Source organism: Urocitellus parryii, chromosome 5 (genome assembly GCF_045843805.1).
Source record: "Urocitellus parryii isolate mUroPar1 chromosome 5, mUroPar1.hap1, whole genome shotgun sequence".
In the NCBI taxonomy this organism is placed as follows: Eukaryota; Metazoa; Chordata; class Mammalia; order Rodentia; family Sciuridae; genus Urocitellus; species Urocitellus parryii.
In genome coordinates, this window is record NC_135535.1 from 117,978,448 (window position 1) to 117,994,257 (window position 15,810).

At 34.2% G+C, this 15,810-nt stretch overlaps 1 protein-coding gene across 1 annotated transcript in view; it reads left to right on the plus strand.

Moving 5' to 3' along the window:
- Window positions 1–15,810, plus strand: part of Kdm5a (lysine demethylase 5A) — an 86,128-nt gene that overhangs the window by 11,060 nt on the left and 59,258 nt on the right. The window contains exons 4-10 of the mRNA XM_026410953.2: window positions 283–453; window positions 4,117–4,251; window positions 9,301–9,406; window positions 10,627–10,718; window positions 11,839–11,997; window positions 13,410–13,529; window positions 14,357–14,515. Of these exons, the coding sequence (XP_026266738.2) occupies window positions 283–453; window positions 4,117–4,251; window positions 9,301–9,406; window positions 10,627–10,718; window positions 11,839–11,997; window positions 13,410–13,529; window positions 14,357–14,515 (942 nt within the window). The remainder of the gene's footprint in view (window positions 1–282; window positions 454–4,116; window positions 4,252–9,300; window positions 9,407–10,626; window positions 10,719–11,838; window positions 11,998–13,409; window positions 13,530–14,356; window positions 14,516–15,810) is intronic.

The following is a 15,810-nucleotide window of genomic DNA, read 5'->3' on the forward strand; positions in this document are numbered from 1 at the left end:
GTTTTCTTACAGTGCATAATTGTAAAGTATAAATTATTAAATGTTTTTGAACAAATTTTGTTTGAAAGTAGGCACAATAATGTTTATTAAATTTTAGAGTTTAAAACCTACAAAAATAATTTTTTCTATTCTTTTAAATGTTGACAAGTAGTTTGGTTATATTTGTTGAAAAGAAATTTATAATCTAAGCCCAGAATAAATTTTATATTTAGTGGACAAAATACAGAGTCAGAATGCTTGAATCTGCCTTCTTTCCCTAAATAATTTTTATCTTCTTTTCAGATTGTGGCCAGCAAAGGAGGTTTTGAAATGGTCACCAAAGAGAAGAAATGGTCTAAAGTGGGTAGCCGCTTGGGATATCTGCCAGGAAAAGGAACTGGGTCTCTTTTGAAGTCACACTATGAAAGGATTCTATACCCTTACGAGCTTTTCCAATCTGGTGTCAGCCTTATGGTGAGATGCATTATTGTTCTTTTTTTTTTTAATATTTTGTTTTTTGTTGTAGTTGGACACAGCACCTAGTTTTTATTAATTTACATGGTGCTGAGGATCGAACCCAGGACTTCACACGTGCTAGGCGAGCACTCTACTGATGAGCCACAACCCCAGCCCAAATTATTGTTCTTAGAGTCGGTAAATCCAGTTAAAAACTTTAGACCTTATTCATTATATGGTTGTGGTTGTTTATGTATAACAAAGTGTAATAGATTTCTCCAGGCACTCAAATGTGCGAAGGCAAGGTGTATATCCTAGCTTTAAAAATTATAGCTATACTTAATGATTTATAAGATAAAGGGTAATGGGTACAAAGGATGTTTTCTTATTTATTTAAAATAAATCTTTATGCTTCAAGCTTTTCGAAAAATTCTTCCTGTTTTTTTTTTCACATATTTATGTATTTGGGTGCCGGGGATTAACCCAGGGGTGCTTTACCACTGACTATATACCCAACCTTTTTTACTCTTTCTTTTGAGACAAAAGGAAGTTCGATAATTTGTTGAGGCTAAGCTGGAACTTGCGATCACCCTGCCTCAGCCTTCCAAGTTGCTGGGATTATAGGCATGTACCACCATGTCTAGCTCATATATCTTTTAATAATTTTATTGAGGTATAATTTATATGCTATAGAATTCACCTATTGTGCTAGATGTGGTAATGCATGCCTGTAATCTCAGCAACTTGGGAGGCTGAGGCAGGAGGTTAAGTTTGAGGCTGGCTTTGGAACTTAATAATGTCCTAAGCAATTTAGCAAGACCTTGCCTCAAAATAGAGAGAGAGAGATAGATAGATAGATAGATAGATAGGGCTGGGGATGTGGCTCAGTAGTTTAGCACCCATGGATTCAATGCTCAGTACCCATTAAAAAAAAAGTTTACATTAAGCTTCAATAAATTTATATGCTTAAGCAGCAATCACCACATTGGTTCCGATTCCCTATCCTCAAACCCAAGCAACTTCTCGTCTACTTTCTTGCTCTAGGTTTGTCTAAGAAATTTCACATAGAGGAAATCATACAGTAAGGTTTTGTGTCTGGCTTCTTTATCTAAAGGTTTTCAAGGTTCATCCATATCATAGGATGTATTAGTACTTAAGTGTTATGACTGAATACTATTCTGTTGTATGAATATACCACATTTTGTTTATCCATTTGTCAGTTGATGGGCAGCTGTTTTTTTTTCCATTTTATGGTTATTATGAGTAATACTATGACCATTCATGTACAAGTCTTTGTGTGGACATGTGTTTTTATTTTTCTTGGGTAGATACCTAGGAATGGAATTGCTGGATTATATGGTAAGTTTATGCTTAACTTTTTAAGAAACTGCCAAATTATTTTCTGAAGTGGCTGAACTATTATAAATTCCCACCATAATGGAGAGGCTTCCAGTTTGTCCATTTCCTTACCAGCAGTTGATATTGTCCGCTTTTTGGCTTATAGCTATTTTACTAGGTATGTAGTGATAGTTCATTGTGGTTTTAATATTTATTTTCCAAAGACTACTGATGTTTTGCATCTTATCATGTTTATATTAGTGTCTCATATAACAAAATGTTAATATAAACAAAATGTCCCTTCAGAAATTTTTTTTTAATTGGTAATTTGTCTTATACTTGTAAGAATTCGTTCTATATTCTGGATGTAAGTCCTTCATCAGATATATTTTGCAAATGTTTTCTTCTAACCTGTAATTTTTCTTTTCATTTTCATAATGGTCTCTCTTTGAAGAATAATTCATGATTTTTTTTCCTTTAAAAATTGTGTTTAGGGGCTGGGGATGTGGCTCAGGCGGTAGCGCGCTCGCGTGGCATGCGTGCAGCCCGGGTTCGATCCTTAGCACCACATACCAACAAAGATGTTGTGTCCGCCGAGAACTAAAAAATAAAAATTAAAAAAAAATTCTCTCTCTCTCTCTCTCTCCCTCTCTCTCTCTCCCTCTCTCCCTCTCTCCCCTCTCTCACTCTCTCTTAAAAAAAAATTGTGTTTAGCATCATATTTAAGAAATCTTTTCCTAACACAAGGTCACAAAGATGTTTCATGTTTCTTCTTTTTCATCTGTAAGTTTTATAATTTTAGCTTTTAGATTTAGTTTTGTGATGCACTTTCAGTTTTTTCCCTCCATGTATAAAGTGAGGTAAAGGTGTAGATTCATTTTTGGGGAGCGGTATATGAATACTCAGTTGTACCAGCATAATTTTTCTGAAAAGACTATCTATTCCATTGATTTGACTTGGCACTTTATTGAAAATCAGTTGACCGTAAATGTGTGAGTTTATTTCTGAGTTCTGTATTGTTTCATTGATGTACAGTAGTCCCTACTTTGTGGTTTAACGTTTTGTGGTTTCAGTTAGCGTCTGTGCTTAATTGTTGTCTGAAAGTATTAAATGAAAAATTCTAGAAATAATTTGTAAGTTTAAAAGCTTATACTATTTCTAGTAGGATGATGAAATAACATGCCTTCTTGCTTTGTCCCCATCCCTTAGTTACTTAGTAGCCATCTTGGTTGTTAGTTCTCCTGTCACAGTTTCACAGTGTATTCATGTAATTCTGTTTTACCTGATAATGGTCCCCAAGAGCAAGAGTAATACTGTTTGCCTTTCAGATATGCTAAAGAGAAGCTGTAAAGGTAAAAAGGCAAACATTAGACGGGTGTACATTTTAGTTCATTCCTGTAATCCAGAGACCCAGGAGGCTGATGGAGGAGGATTACAAATTTGAGGCCAGCTTTGGTGATTTAGTGTGCTTTAAGCAACTTAGTGAGACTCTGTCTCAAAATAAAAAAAAAAAATAAATAAAAAGGGATGGGGATATAGCTCAAAGGTAATGCTCCCCTGGTTTAATTCCTCAGTACCAAGAAAGGGGCGGGGTGGAAGAAAAGGAATAAGTACAATAAGCTATTTTGAATGAGAAATACCATTAACTTCTTAAAATTACAGTGTGTTGCCTATTATTGCTCTGTTTTGATTATTAATCTCTTACTGTGCTTAATTTTAAATTAAACTGTCACAGGAAAAAAACATAGTATTCATAGGGTTTAATAGTATCTTCTAGTTCAGGCATCCATTGGGGATCTTGGAATGGACTCTAAATGTCTACCCTAACACCATTACCACACTGTCTTGAGTGTTGTAGCTTTATAGTAGATTTTGATATTCATTATATAAAACCTCATGGCTCTTTTTCAGAATTTTGAAACAATTTGTTTCCACATCAGTTTTAGAATCAGCTTTCAGTTTGCACAGAAATAAAGTGTATTGGGATTTTTTTGTTTGTTTTGTTGTACTGGGAATTGAACCCAGGTGTGCTGTACCTCTGAACTATATCTTCAGCCCTTTTACTTTAGTTTTGAGACTTGCTAAGTTGCTGAGGGTAGCCTTGAGCTTGATATCTTCCTGCCTCAGTCTCCCAGGTTGCCTGGATTATAGGTGTGTGCCACCGTGCTCAGCTGCATGTTGGGATTTTGATAGAATTGCCTTCTTTAGATCATTTGAAGGAAGAATTGCTATATGGTTTTGTATAATTGTAGGGATTTACTGGAAATTTATTATTTTATTTTTCTACTGATTCTCTTATTTCTTATCAGTGAATCTGTTCTCTTTCTGTGTCTGATCTTTTAGGGTGTACAGATGCCCAATTTAGATCTTAAGGAAAAAGTGGCGTCTGAGGTTCTCAGCAGTGATATCCAAACCTCCCCAGAGCCGGGCACAAGAATGAACATTCTGCCAAAGAGAACAAGACGTGTCAAGTCTCAGGTATTAATGTCCATGGCTGTTTTTAATAGAAATTTCAAGTGCATTTATTGACAGAATAGTTCTGTGGTCATAGGAGGCCATTCATATACTGTTGTGTTTTTTTGTTTTTTTTTTTTTTTGGTACTGAAGATTAAACTCAAAGACATGCAATCACTGAGCCACATTCTCAGTCCTATTTTGTATTTTGAGACAGAGTCTCATTGAGTTGCTTAGCACCTTGCTTTTGCTGAAGCTGGCTTTGAACTCCCTATCCTCCTGCCTCCAGTCTCCCAAACCACTGGGATTACAGGTGTGCACCACCATGCCCAGCCTACAGTTGTTGTTTAACGCTCAAGGACACATAGCTTCTATTCCCTTTTTTTTGTTTTCAAAGAGGTGTTGAAGATAGAAGCCAGGGTCTTATGCATGCTAGGTAGACTCTGTACCACTAAACTATATCACTGCTTCTGTTCACCTTTCAGGTGAATAGAGAAGAAATATTTTGAGGCTGGGTCTTACTAAGTTGCTGAGGCTGGCTTTGAATTTGTGATCCTCCTGCCTCAGCCTCCTGAGCTGCTGGGATTACGCGCATGCACCACTACATCTGGAAGTCATGTTGTTGAATTCTAGTACATTTTATTTTCATCATTAGCAGAGAGGAGTAAAAAAGAATGGTTTTATTTTTTACTCACTAGTCCTTTAAAAACAAGGTTATAAATTTCTTAATGTTTGAGCAATTATAGTGTAACTTCTATAGTGTTCACATAACCTAAAGAAGAAAAACTCCATAATTTCTTTTTTTCTCCTATTTTCTTTGAGGTCTTCAGGGTTTTATTTTTTAAGGTTGTTAATAAAGATAAGTCTTTAGATTAGAGAGTGAGGTGCCCTTAGAATTCTAATGTATGAATTAACTTATAAAGAGAGAGGAATAGCAACTTAACTGGATTTCATATATTGTTTTAATATTTAGAAGAATAAAACAAAAAATGGGAATGGTTGATATTGTAAGTAGGAATCAGAAGCAAGATGAATCTGTTAATAACAAGAAACATTGGATCCAGGGTTGTATGTAGTCTTGTCATAAGTAAGCTGATGATATTTTTTGCTTTTCTAGAGCTTATGGGCTATCTCTCCATCAGGCCATTCCTGCTCTTCTTGTTCTGAGTTTATGCTCACTAAGGAATTCTGCCTTTTTGATACTTTGATCGCAGAAAATTAGGTGTCCTGGATAGGAATGTGGATTTAATAGAAATTCATGGGAAACTGATAGCCCATTATAAACTTATAAACTTTGGTTTAGTCATTAAGAGATTTTTTTATTAGTGTGCTTGATTTCAAAAGTTCTGATCATTGTTGGGTATACAGTTATGATTCCATTTTAGGACCTGGAACACTGTAGACTATTCTCTTTGACTTAGTGACTCAGCTTTTAAGAGTTGCCCACTCTCTCTAACCAATTGCCAGCTTGTGATGAAATTATTTTTGATGTTCTTTCTGAAATCATGAAAGGCTTGCCTCATTCATTCATTTATTCTGTCTTTTTTTTTTTTTTTCTTGGACTGGAATTTAGGACCTTATGCATGCTAGGCAAGTGCTCTATGAGTTATACCACCCTCCCTTTGCCTATTTCTAATTCCTTTTCTTTATGTATGTGTAAAAATAACAACCATATAGAATTTTCTTGCTCGTTGTAGTAATTGTCATTGTCATAGAAATCAGTTTGTAGTTACTAGAGTTAATTCAGGATTTGAAATTAAGATTGTTTTTTCCATCACTGGGAAATGAATCCAGAGGCACTTTACCACTGACCTATATCCCAGCTTCTTTATTTTTTAAACAGGGTCTTGCTAGGTTGCCCAAGCTTGTCTCAAACTTGGAATCTTTCCTGCCTCAGCTTCCTCAAAGTTGGAATTATAGGTATATGGCCTGGTGGTGCCCAGCAAAAAAAAAATTTTTAACTCAAATTTGTACTTAATTACTGTATTGCCAGTTTGCCTCTCTTTCTAGTGTTGTATTTCAGAATGGAAATAAAAACATTTCATAGAACTTTTTCTTCTTTTTTTCTTTTGCACAAAACCACTGACATTCATTCTTAGTCTCTGCCTATCTCTGGTGGCAAAGGTGTACCTTTCTTTCCAGGGATAATCCCTCCATCACCACCCCTTTTGGCTTCTTCAGTGATTTCAGTGTATCAGTTGAAAAATATTTTCTGCTTCTGTCTGCTGAATTTCTATCTTGCTCTGCAACCACATACATGTTTTCAAGTTTGTGTCATCTTAAAAAAATAAAATTTATTTCCTATCTTTTTTCACAGAAAAGTTTCTTGTAAAAACTCTATATTGTGTCAGTTTCCTCAACACCCTGTTTAGTTTTTATACTCTAATCTGACTTTGAGCTAAATAATTTCATTTAAATTACACTGTCCAAGTGACAATTGAGGTGATTTTAAAAAAATAACTGTAACATTTTGTCAAATTCTGAGGCCCCTTTCCATTTTGTATCTTATTTGATTTCTGGTCATGGTTGTTGACGCTTCTCCTTGAAATTCACTTAGCTTGATTTTTTTTTCTTTGGCTTCTTTAATCTCTCTCTTCTGGTATTCATCTCTATCCTCTGACCATTCTCTATCATCTTTGTTGTCTCTTCTTTCTATGCTTTATTTTGTATATTAATTTTGTCACTCTCCTTATTGTCATCTCATCTACTCTGTGATTTCAGTTACTGCCTATACACTCAGGACTCCTGAATATGTGTTGACATCCACATAGCTTTTCTGTTTACCAGGTGTGTGTGTATCTTTGTATTTATGTGTAATTCTTTTGGCCAGAGCACAGGTATGACAAATTCAGTGTATCTCAATTTATTACCACCCTTTCTGAATCTCTTTCCTTCAATATTTCCTAGCTTGATGACCATTATTTAATGGTCAGGGGTAGGTAATTTTTTAAAAAATTGTGACTTCATATTTTGATTTTGTACTGAAAAGTCCAATTCTGATCTAGCACCACACAGTTTATTTTGTAGTTCTTTTTCTAGCATTTTGAGTTGGGAATCTCATCATTTATTTCTTCTTTGGTTTTATTGATGTGTATAAAGTTTCCTGCAATCACTATTTTAATTTGTTACAGAGATTTGATGTGTAGTTTTTAATGTTACTTTTAAGAGGTAGAAATTTCCAGGTGAAAGGGTCCTTTTGAGTTATAATTTTGTTGCTTATAATTTCATTCCATTAAGATGAGAGAATGTTGTTTTTATTTTACTTTTTAGAACATTATTGCCTGTATGATAATATGGTTGTTTGGAGTAATTGATTAAAATACTTAGCTGTGGCACTTAGTATATAATTAGCATGTTAGCTTTTATTATTATGTACTCTGTTTTTTTTTTTTTTTGAGAGAGAGAGAGAGAATTTTTTTTTTAATATTTATTTTTTAGTTTTTCGGCAGACACAACATCTTTGTTTGTATGTGGTGCTCAGGATCGAACCCAGGCCGCACGCATGCCAGGCGAGCATGCTACCGCTTGAGCCACATCCCCAGCCCATGTACTCTGTTTTAATAATGGTAAATGAAGTATATTGTTGTTTATCATTGAACTAACTTTGCAAAAAAAGTCTTAAAGTTTTAAAGAAAATTCTGAAATGCGATTTTAGGTTGGTTTTGTTTTTAGATTATTTTTATTAATCTTTATTGCGTACATCATGTTACCAAGCTGTACACTATCAAGTAGTCTATATTTTATTCAGATTTATTTTTATTCTTATTTATTTATACATTTAAAATAAATTTTGGCTATTAGACTACATTTGGAGATTATGATTATCTAACTTCAAGATTTAATATTGATTTGTCAGCATGCGCTTGCATAATAGAATGCCATGTGAAACTTAAACATTAACAATAAAGTTTCTACATAAGATCATAATTTTAACATGAAACGTTTTACGATTGGTATAGCATGTTAACATTGTCATTAAGGATCCAGGCTCTTTCCATCTTTCTGTTTTGCTTGTTTTAATGTGTGGGTGATAAGTTCCCTATTAATTGTTGTGTGATTTCTGCAGAGTCTAGCAGTGTGCCAGGCTGAGTCTCCTAGCAGGAAGGGGGTGGGTCAAAAGGATCTACTCTTTGAGAAACTTTCTTTTTTATTAGAAGATTAAAAATATTTCCCAGTGATGTTGGGTGAACTTTGTATAATAGGCCAAAAGTGGATCACATTCCCACACCTAGATAGGTCATCACCAATAAAGAGATATGAGATTTGTATGATTATCTTAAGGTAGTTATGATTCATCACCTGAGATAGTCATACTACTCTCTACTCAAAGACAGGTATTCATTAGAAGGTTAGAAGTGGGAATTTCTATTTTATGATAACCAATAGTGTCTCTAGACAGAACCAAATTGATAATTAAGGTTTTCTGAGACATAGGTGAATTTTATTTTGTTGAAAGGAATCTGGGTGTTGCATGGTACTTTGGTGAATGAGGGGTGTGTGGATTTAAAAGAAATCAAATAGTATTTTCCTTCACTTTGAAGAGGATCAAGAAACTTTTCTTGGGTAATAAAATAAATATATAAGCCATCCAGATGTGTGGGCACATGCCTGTTGTCTCAGCTGCTTTGAGAGGCAAGCTTAGAAGTTGTAGCAAGCCTGGAAAACATAGCAAAACCCTGTCTTGAAAATAAATGCATGGGCTGGGGTTGTAGGTCAGTGGTAGAGTGCTTGCCTAAGCATGTGTGAGGCACTGAGTTCAATTCTCAGCACCACATATAAATAAATAAAATAAAGGTACATTGACAACTAAAAAATATTTAAAAAAATAAAATAAATAAATGCATGAGCTGGGCATGGGGACACAATGCCTATTATTCCAGCACTCTGGAGGCTGGGGCAGGAGGATCACAAATTCAAGGACTTAGCAAGACCCTGTCTCAAAATATAAGGGTCTGGGGGTGTAGTTTAGTGATAAAGCACTTCTGAATTCAATCCCCAGTACTGGGGGCGAGGTCTGGGGAAGCTTAAATTGGTATATTTATGCTAATGTGAATTTTGCTTGTTATTTTTTAGTCAGAATCTGGAGAACTGACTAGAAACACAGAACTGAAGAAGCTTCAGATTTTTGGAGCTGGACCCAAGGTTGTGGGCCTGGCAATGGGAACAAAAGATAAAGAAGGTAAAATCTGTTATTGGTTGTGAAAAGAAATGAATTGCAAGTAATATGGTTATAAAAAAATTCAAATGAAACTTGAATTTCAGCCTGTACTGGGAATTTCTTAAGAAATGTAAAGTTGCTACATGGTTTCTAGGCAAATCACCTTTTTTATTGTCAGATATCTTTAAGGTGTGAGGAACAATATAATGTTGAATATTTATGATTTTAGAAGAGAGACTTTTCCTTCTCCATGTCTAATATGCTACACAGAAATTAATTGCAGTTTCTAAAGGATAGTTTAGTTTTACCAATAATGGTAAAATGATTGGTTTTCACCTAGTGAGCTAAAGCTTATTATGTCTTTTAAATTAAAATGAAATAGAGGATTCTCTGACCTTTAGTATGAAAATCTACTGGGAAGAGCTCAGAACTTTTATATTCTAACCATTTGATGTTTTTTAAATAATTTCCCTCAATGTATTACAACACCATTTAAATAAACTCTTGTGCTTTCTTCAGAAAGCCTAATTTTCTTTGGCTTCGAATGTTTGAAACTTTTGGGAGTAGAATTGCTAATAGAAAAATCAAGTTCCCACTCTTCTCCCTATGTAACATTTAACAAAGAATAGACTGGACATGTTTTACTCTATAAGAATTTAACAAAATGTTGCAGTCACATATCATTAATTATTCATTTTATGATATGATAGTTAAATCATATAATTCAGATTGTCATCTGAACGGTAGAGGATCAGAAAGTATTGTTCTATCACTCAAAGGATTCATTGTAATAGGATTTACTAAATATGTATATTATGTTTTTTAGTTACCCTTTTGAGAATTAAGTACTTCATCTTTGTCATTCTTATAATTATTGTATTGGCTGGCAGTGATTTTAAACTTTATAACTGTTTTGGCTGGCAATGATCTTAAAAATTAATCCCTGACTAATTTGAGAGACCCTATAAGTCCTACATCAGGTAGAATAGCATTAATGGTTAAACTCTCTGGAGCTTGATTGCCTGGATTAGAATCCCAAATCTGCCACTGACCGGCTATGTGATTCTGAGCAAGTTATCTAACTTCTCTATACCTTAGGTTCTTTATCTTCAACCAGAGATGATATCTACCTCATAGTGTTTTGAGATTTTTACTAATTTAAATAATTTTAAATAGTGTCTGGTCCATAGTAAGCTCTCAACATTAGTTTTTACTATTATCATATAACTTTTTATTTCAAGATGAGGTCACCCGAAGAAGAAAAGTTACCAACAGGTCAGACGCATTTAACATGCAAATGAGACAACGGAAAGGAACTCTCTCTGTTAACTTTGTAAGTGCTTTGGGATGTGTCAGGAGGGAAAGGATTTATTTTAATTTCAGTTTTGCACTTTTTATCTTGGTTTGCTGTTGATTAGGAGACTTGATGACATATCTAAAGTTGCAGTTATTGTTTATACAATGTTAACCTTGCTTTGTCTTTTGTATGTAGACTGTTTCCCCTAAATCATATGCTTTCTATGTAACTGTGTGAAAGAATTAAATGTGAATCTGTGAGGCAGTCAGCCCTGTATATCCTCAGGTTCCACATTCTTTGTTTCAAAGCGCAGAATATAGTTTTAAAAAATTGTGGACAGGCTTGGTTGCACTTGCCTATAACCCCAACAATTTGGGAGGTTGAGGCAGGAACGTCACAAGATTTGAGGCCAGTCTGACAACTTAGTGAGACCCTGTCTCAAAAGTAAAATTTAAAAAGGGGTTGGGGACATACGTAGTTCAGAGATAGAGCATCACCGGGTTCAATACCCAGTACCACCAAAAAAAAAAAGGTATCTTTACAAAACAAGACCTAACATTATTCCCTAACAATATAGTATAACAACTACATAGCATTTACATTGTAATTAGGTATTATAAGTAATCTAGGAATTAAAGTATAAAGTGTATAAGGGAGAATATGCATAGATATGCAAATACTAAGCTGTTTTATAGAAGGGTCTTGAGTATTTGTGGAGTTTGGTATCCCTGGGACTGGGTGGGGGTGTAGATCCTGGAGTCAATTCCTGGCAGATACCAAGAATACTTGTAAATTACCTAGATGTATTATTATAAGCAGTTCTCAATATTTGTTCTCTACCAAAGTATATTTATATGTAGGAAAACTGACATTTTTTAAAAAATAAAAGTTAATTTTTATATATCCTAGATTTGTAGGTTTTTTTTAATTTTAACAACTTGATATGCTTTTATTAATTTGCTCGTAGAAGCTCTGGAGGGAAATTTAGGCAGTTTTATGAAGAGCCATTTAAATAATTTGAAATAGATATGCAGGACTTGAGCTACATTTACTTTTTAGAGTACATTATTGTGTTTTAACTATGGAGCTCCTGGTAAAAATATACAATTCTTTATTATAGAAAATAGACTTTTATTTCATTTATTTATTTTAACAGGTTGATCTCTATGTTTGTATGTTTTGTGGTCGAGGAAACAATGAGGATAAATTGCTTTTGTGTGATGGATGTGATGACAGCTATCATACATTTTGTCTAATTCCACCACTACCTGATGTACCCAAAGGAGACTGGAGGTGTCCTAAGTGTGTTGCTGAGGTACAAGCCTAACCTTTTTGGGCCCTTTTAAAACTAAAAACAGTAATGCATACATATATACATATGTAAAATTCCTGGAAAGCTTGTCCTACTCTGTTTGTTCTTCAGTAAAAAATTTTTGTCGATTTTGAGAAGAGCTCTGTTAAATGGGAATGTAACAGCTTTGTTGTGGCAGCTTGCTCTCAGATTTTCTTTTTCTGACTATTCCTTAAGTAATCCTACTTATTGCTACAGTTGAATGAGATTTCTTCTCAGATTATTCATATTGCTGGAATAAAAATGAATAAAAGCTATGAGATTTTTTAAAAATGAAAACTGTAATTAGTCATGCAATTCTAGAGCTTAGGTGTCATACATCCACTTTTTATGCTGTTAAATAAAGAATGATACCTTTTTATTTGTCCAGATTTTGATTTGATTGTACTAAATTTTTCTTATTAAAAAATAATGGTGTCTTTATGAAATACATAGTCTGTTACTTATTTTAACAAATTGTCATGGTAGGGCATTAAAGTGGAGTTGGCTGGGTATATCCAAGTACTTCAAAGATCTTTTATAGCCTTTGAATTATTATTTATTTGTTACTATGTTCAAGGTTAATAGACTCAGAGGCATTTTTATTTTTTTTTTATTATCTACACATGACATTACAATGATCTTCGCAATTCATACATTTGTATGAATTGGGGTATAATTTTTCTAATTGTACAGATTGCAGAATCACACTGGTCATAGAGTCACCTATATACATACATCAATCATAATGTCTATTCTATGGCATTTTTACTATAAATATTTTAAGTTTTGTTACGGTGATTGATATTATGAACAAATCATTCTCCAGATATCCTAACTACTTATTGGTTATTTCATTATCCATAACTTTTCCTTCCTCTGTGAATATTTTTCTTCTCCTTGGCCAGATCCACTGAATCCTAAGAATGATAGGCAGGGCCTAGGGTTTGTGGCTCAGTGGTAGAGCACTTGCCTTGCATGTGTAAGGCACTGGGTTCGATTCTTAGTACTGTATATAAATAAAATAAAGGTACTGTGTCCATCTACAACTAAAAATATATACTTTTAAAAATGATAGGCATTCCTGGGCTTGATTCCAAGTTGTTAGTCCCAGGTGCTTGTTGTGGTAGCAGAGGATAACACCAACTTCAGAATCTAAAGCTATCTCATTACCACCTTCCTGCTGAAAGATTGTGAAAATGTAGTTGAGGTTCCAGAATATTATTTTATGATACCAATTGCAAGTAACTGATACTTGCTTTGCTGGCTAGGATTAATTGGATATGTTTCATTTAGGTACTACCTTCCTTGATCATTTCCCTATCTATGAGTTTTTAATATTTTCTCCAGTTGAGGTTCAAGTGAATTAATCTTATATATTTTTGTTTCCTTTTCAGGAATGTAACAAACCTCGAGAAGCCTTTGGATTTGAACAAGCTGTACGAGAATATACACTTCAGAGCTTTGGAGAGATGGCAGATAATTTTAAGTCTGATTATTTTAATATGCCAGTCCATGTGAGTAGCAACAGTAGGTTAGTTTGGAGAGTTACAAAGATTTATCTGAGTCTAAAGCTTTTGGTTTGCTTTTTACTTTTAAGATTGTGTGGGAAATGGGCAGAATAAAAAAGATGAGATAACACTAAATCTTGAGAAATTAGGGACCTATCATCTATTCTGTTTATTTTAATTTTTTTAATATATTTTTTGTTGTTGTTGATAGACCTTTATTTTATTTATTTGTATGTGGTGCTGAGTATCGAACCCATTGCTTCACGTATGCCAGGCAAGCATGTTACCACTGAGCCACAACCCCAGCACTTTTAACTCTTAATGTGGCAGTTTGTCATCTTCTACTAAGAAATCTGTTTTAATGTGCATGTGAAAAATTCTTTACAGAAAAATATGAAGCAATTTGGTTATTACTGCTTTTGTTTAGTTACTTGTATTATGGGGTTTGCTGCTTTTCCTGGAGGATCTTGGGTTTTTTAGTTTCTATCAAAACATTTTGCTGAAGCTGTTAAAATTCAGTTTTGTTGTCATTTTCATTTTCTTCTTCCTACTTGATGTCCTAGTTCAATTTCATCTTTCTTGGGAAGTAGCTTCTTTCAGAAAAAAACTGTTCAAGTTCATTATGTTTTTTCTGACTATCCAAATTTTCTTAACTTTTCCCTATTCTTAGTTCCCCATTCTTTGTGGGAAAAGCTAAGACCCTAGTCATTCCTGTTTTGGGAAATGAGAAAGTTTTAGTTATGAGTTTGTGTTCACTTGGCCTGTGTATTATGTTATAGTAGATTTATAGTTACAGTGGGTTAATAATCTTTTAACTTTGTTTTCTTTTGTAGATGGTTCCTACAGAACTAGTAGAAAAGGAATTCTGGCGCCTGGTCAGCAGCATTGAAGAAGATGTTATTGTAGAGTATGGAGCTGATATCTCCTCAAAAGACTTTGGAAGTGGATTTCCTGTGAAAGATGGTCGGAGAAAGATGTTGCCAGAAGAAGAGGTATAAATAGTATTGTCTAAACTTGTGCTTAGCCCCAAACTGATGTAGTTTTTTCATAGAAAACTACTCTGCTCTAATTTTTTTTTAAAGGTACAATCAAAGTATCCACGAATTTCCCCATCCTTCTGGGACAACTTTTTCTTTCTTTGGATTTATTTGTTCTAATTAGGTGTATATGAATGCATTTTAATTCATTGTACATAAATGGAGCACAACTTTTCATTTCTCTGAATGTACATGATGTAGCATCACACCAGATGTGCAGTCATACATGTACCTAGGGTAATGGATGGCCATCTTGTTCCGTCATCTTTCCTGCCCCCACACCCCACCCCTTCTCTAATTTTAAGGGACATATTCTTTAAAAATATTAAGTATGTAGGATTTATATTTTTTTATTATTTATTTTTGAATGTTAGTCATAGTTTTAAAAACAATGAATTTAAAATATCTTTAAAAACTATATAGTTCTTCATTTCAAAATAATTAGCTTAAAGCTTTAACTGTGCTGAAAATTTGCCTAGCTTTTTCTGTTGTAAAAACTAGAAAGTGATTTATAATTTTTAAAAAATTACATTTATTGATGGGTCCTGAAATGTTTCTTTCTATATCCAGGCAAGTTGGTTTTCAATCTAGATATTTAAATTGTAATATATAGAGAAGTCCTGTCACAGAGATATGTAAAACTGAATTGAGGTGATCATTCATTTTTCTTTATTTTGGTCCTTGCCACTTTTTCTTTCCCTTTATAATTGGTAGTAATTTAAGAATTTTATCTCTTGTTGAAAGAATGTACTGCTGGATGCAGTAATGCACACCTGTAATCCTGTTTACTTGGGAGGCTGAGGCAGAAGGATTGCAAGTCCGAGGCCAGCTTCAGCTTCTTATCAAGAACCTGTCTCAAAATAAAAGGGCCAGGGGTGTAACTCAGTAGTAGAGTGCCCTGGGTTCAATCCCCAGTACATGGGGCTGGGTATGTTAGTATACACTTACAATCCCAGCTACTCAGGAGGCTAATGCAGGAGCTAAGAGGATCTCAAGTTCAAGGCCAGCCTAGGTTAATTGGCATGACTGTCTCAAAATGAAATTAAAAAGCTGGGGATGTAGTTCAGTTATAGAGCACTTATCTAGCATATGAGGCCCTGGATGCAAGTCTTAGAACTGCCCCTTCTCTCTCCCCAAAAAGTGTTTAATCACTCCAGAATCAAAATGTGGCAACAAGTGTGAAGTGTTTTCTACCAAGAAAAATCATTAGAGACTTAGTGCCCAAGGTTTTTATTGGTAGCTAGTGACAT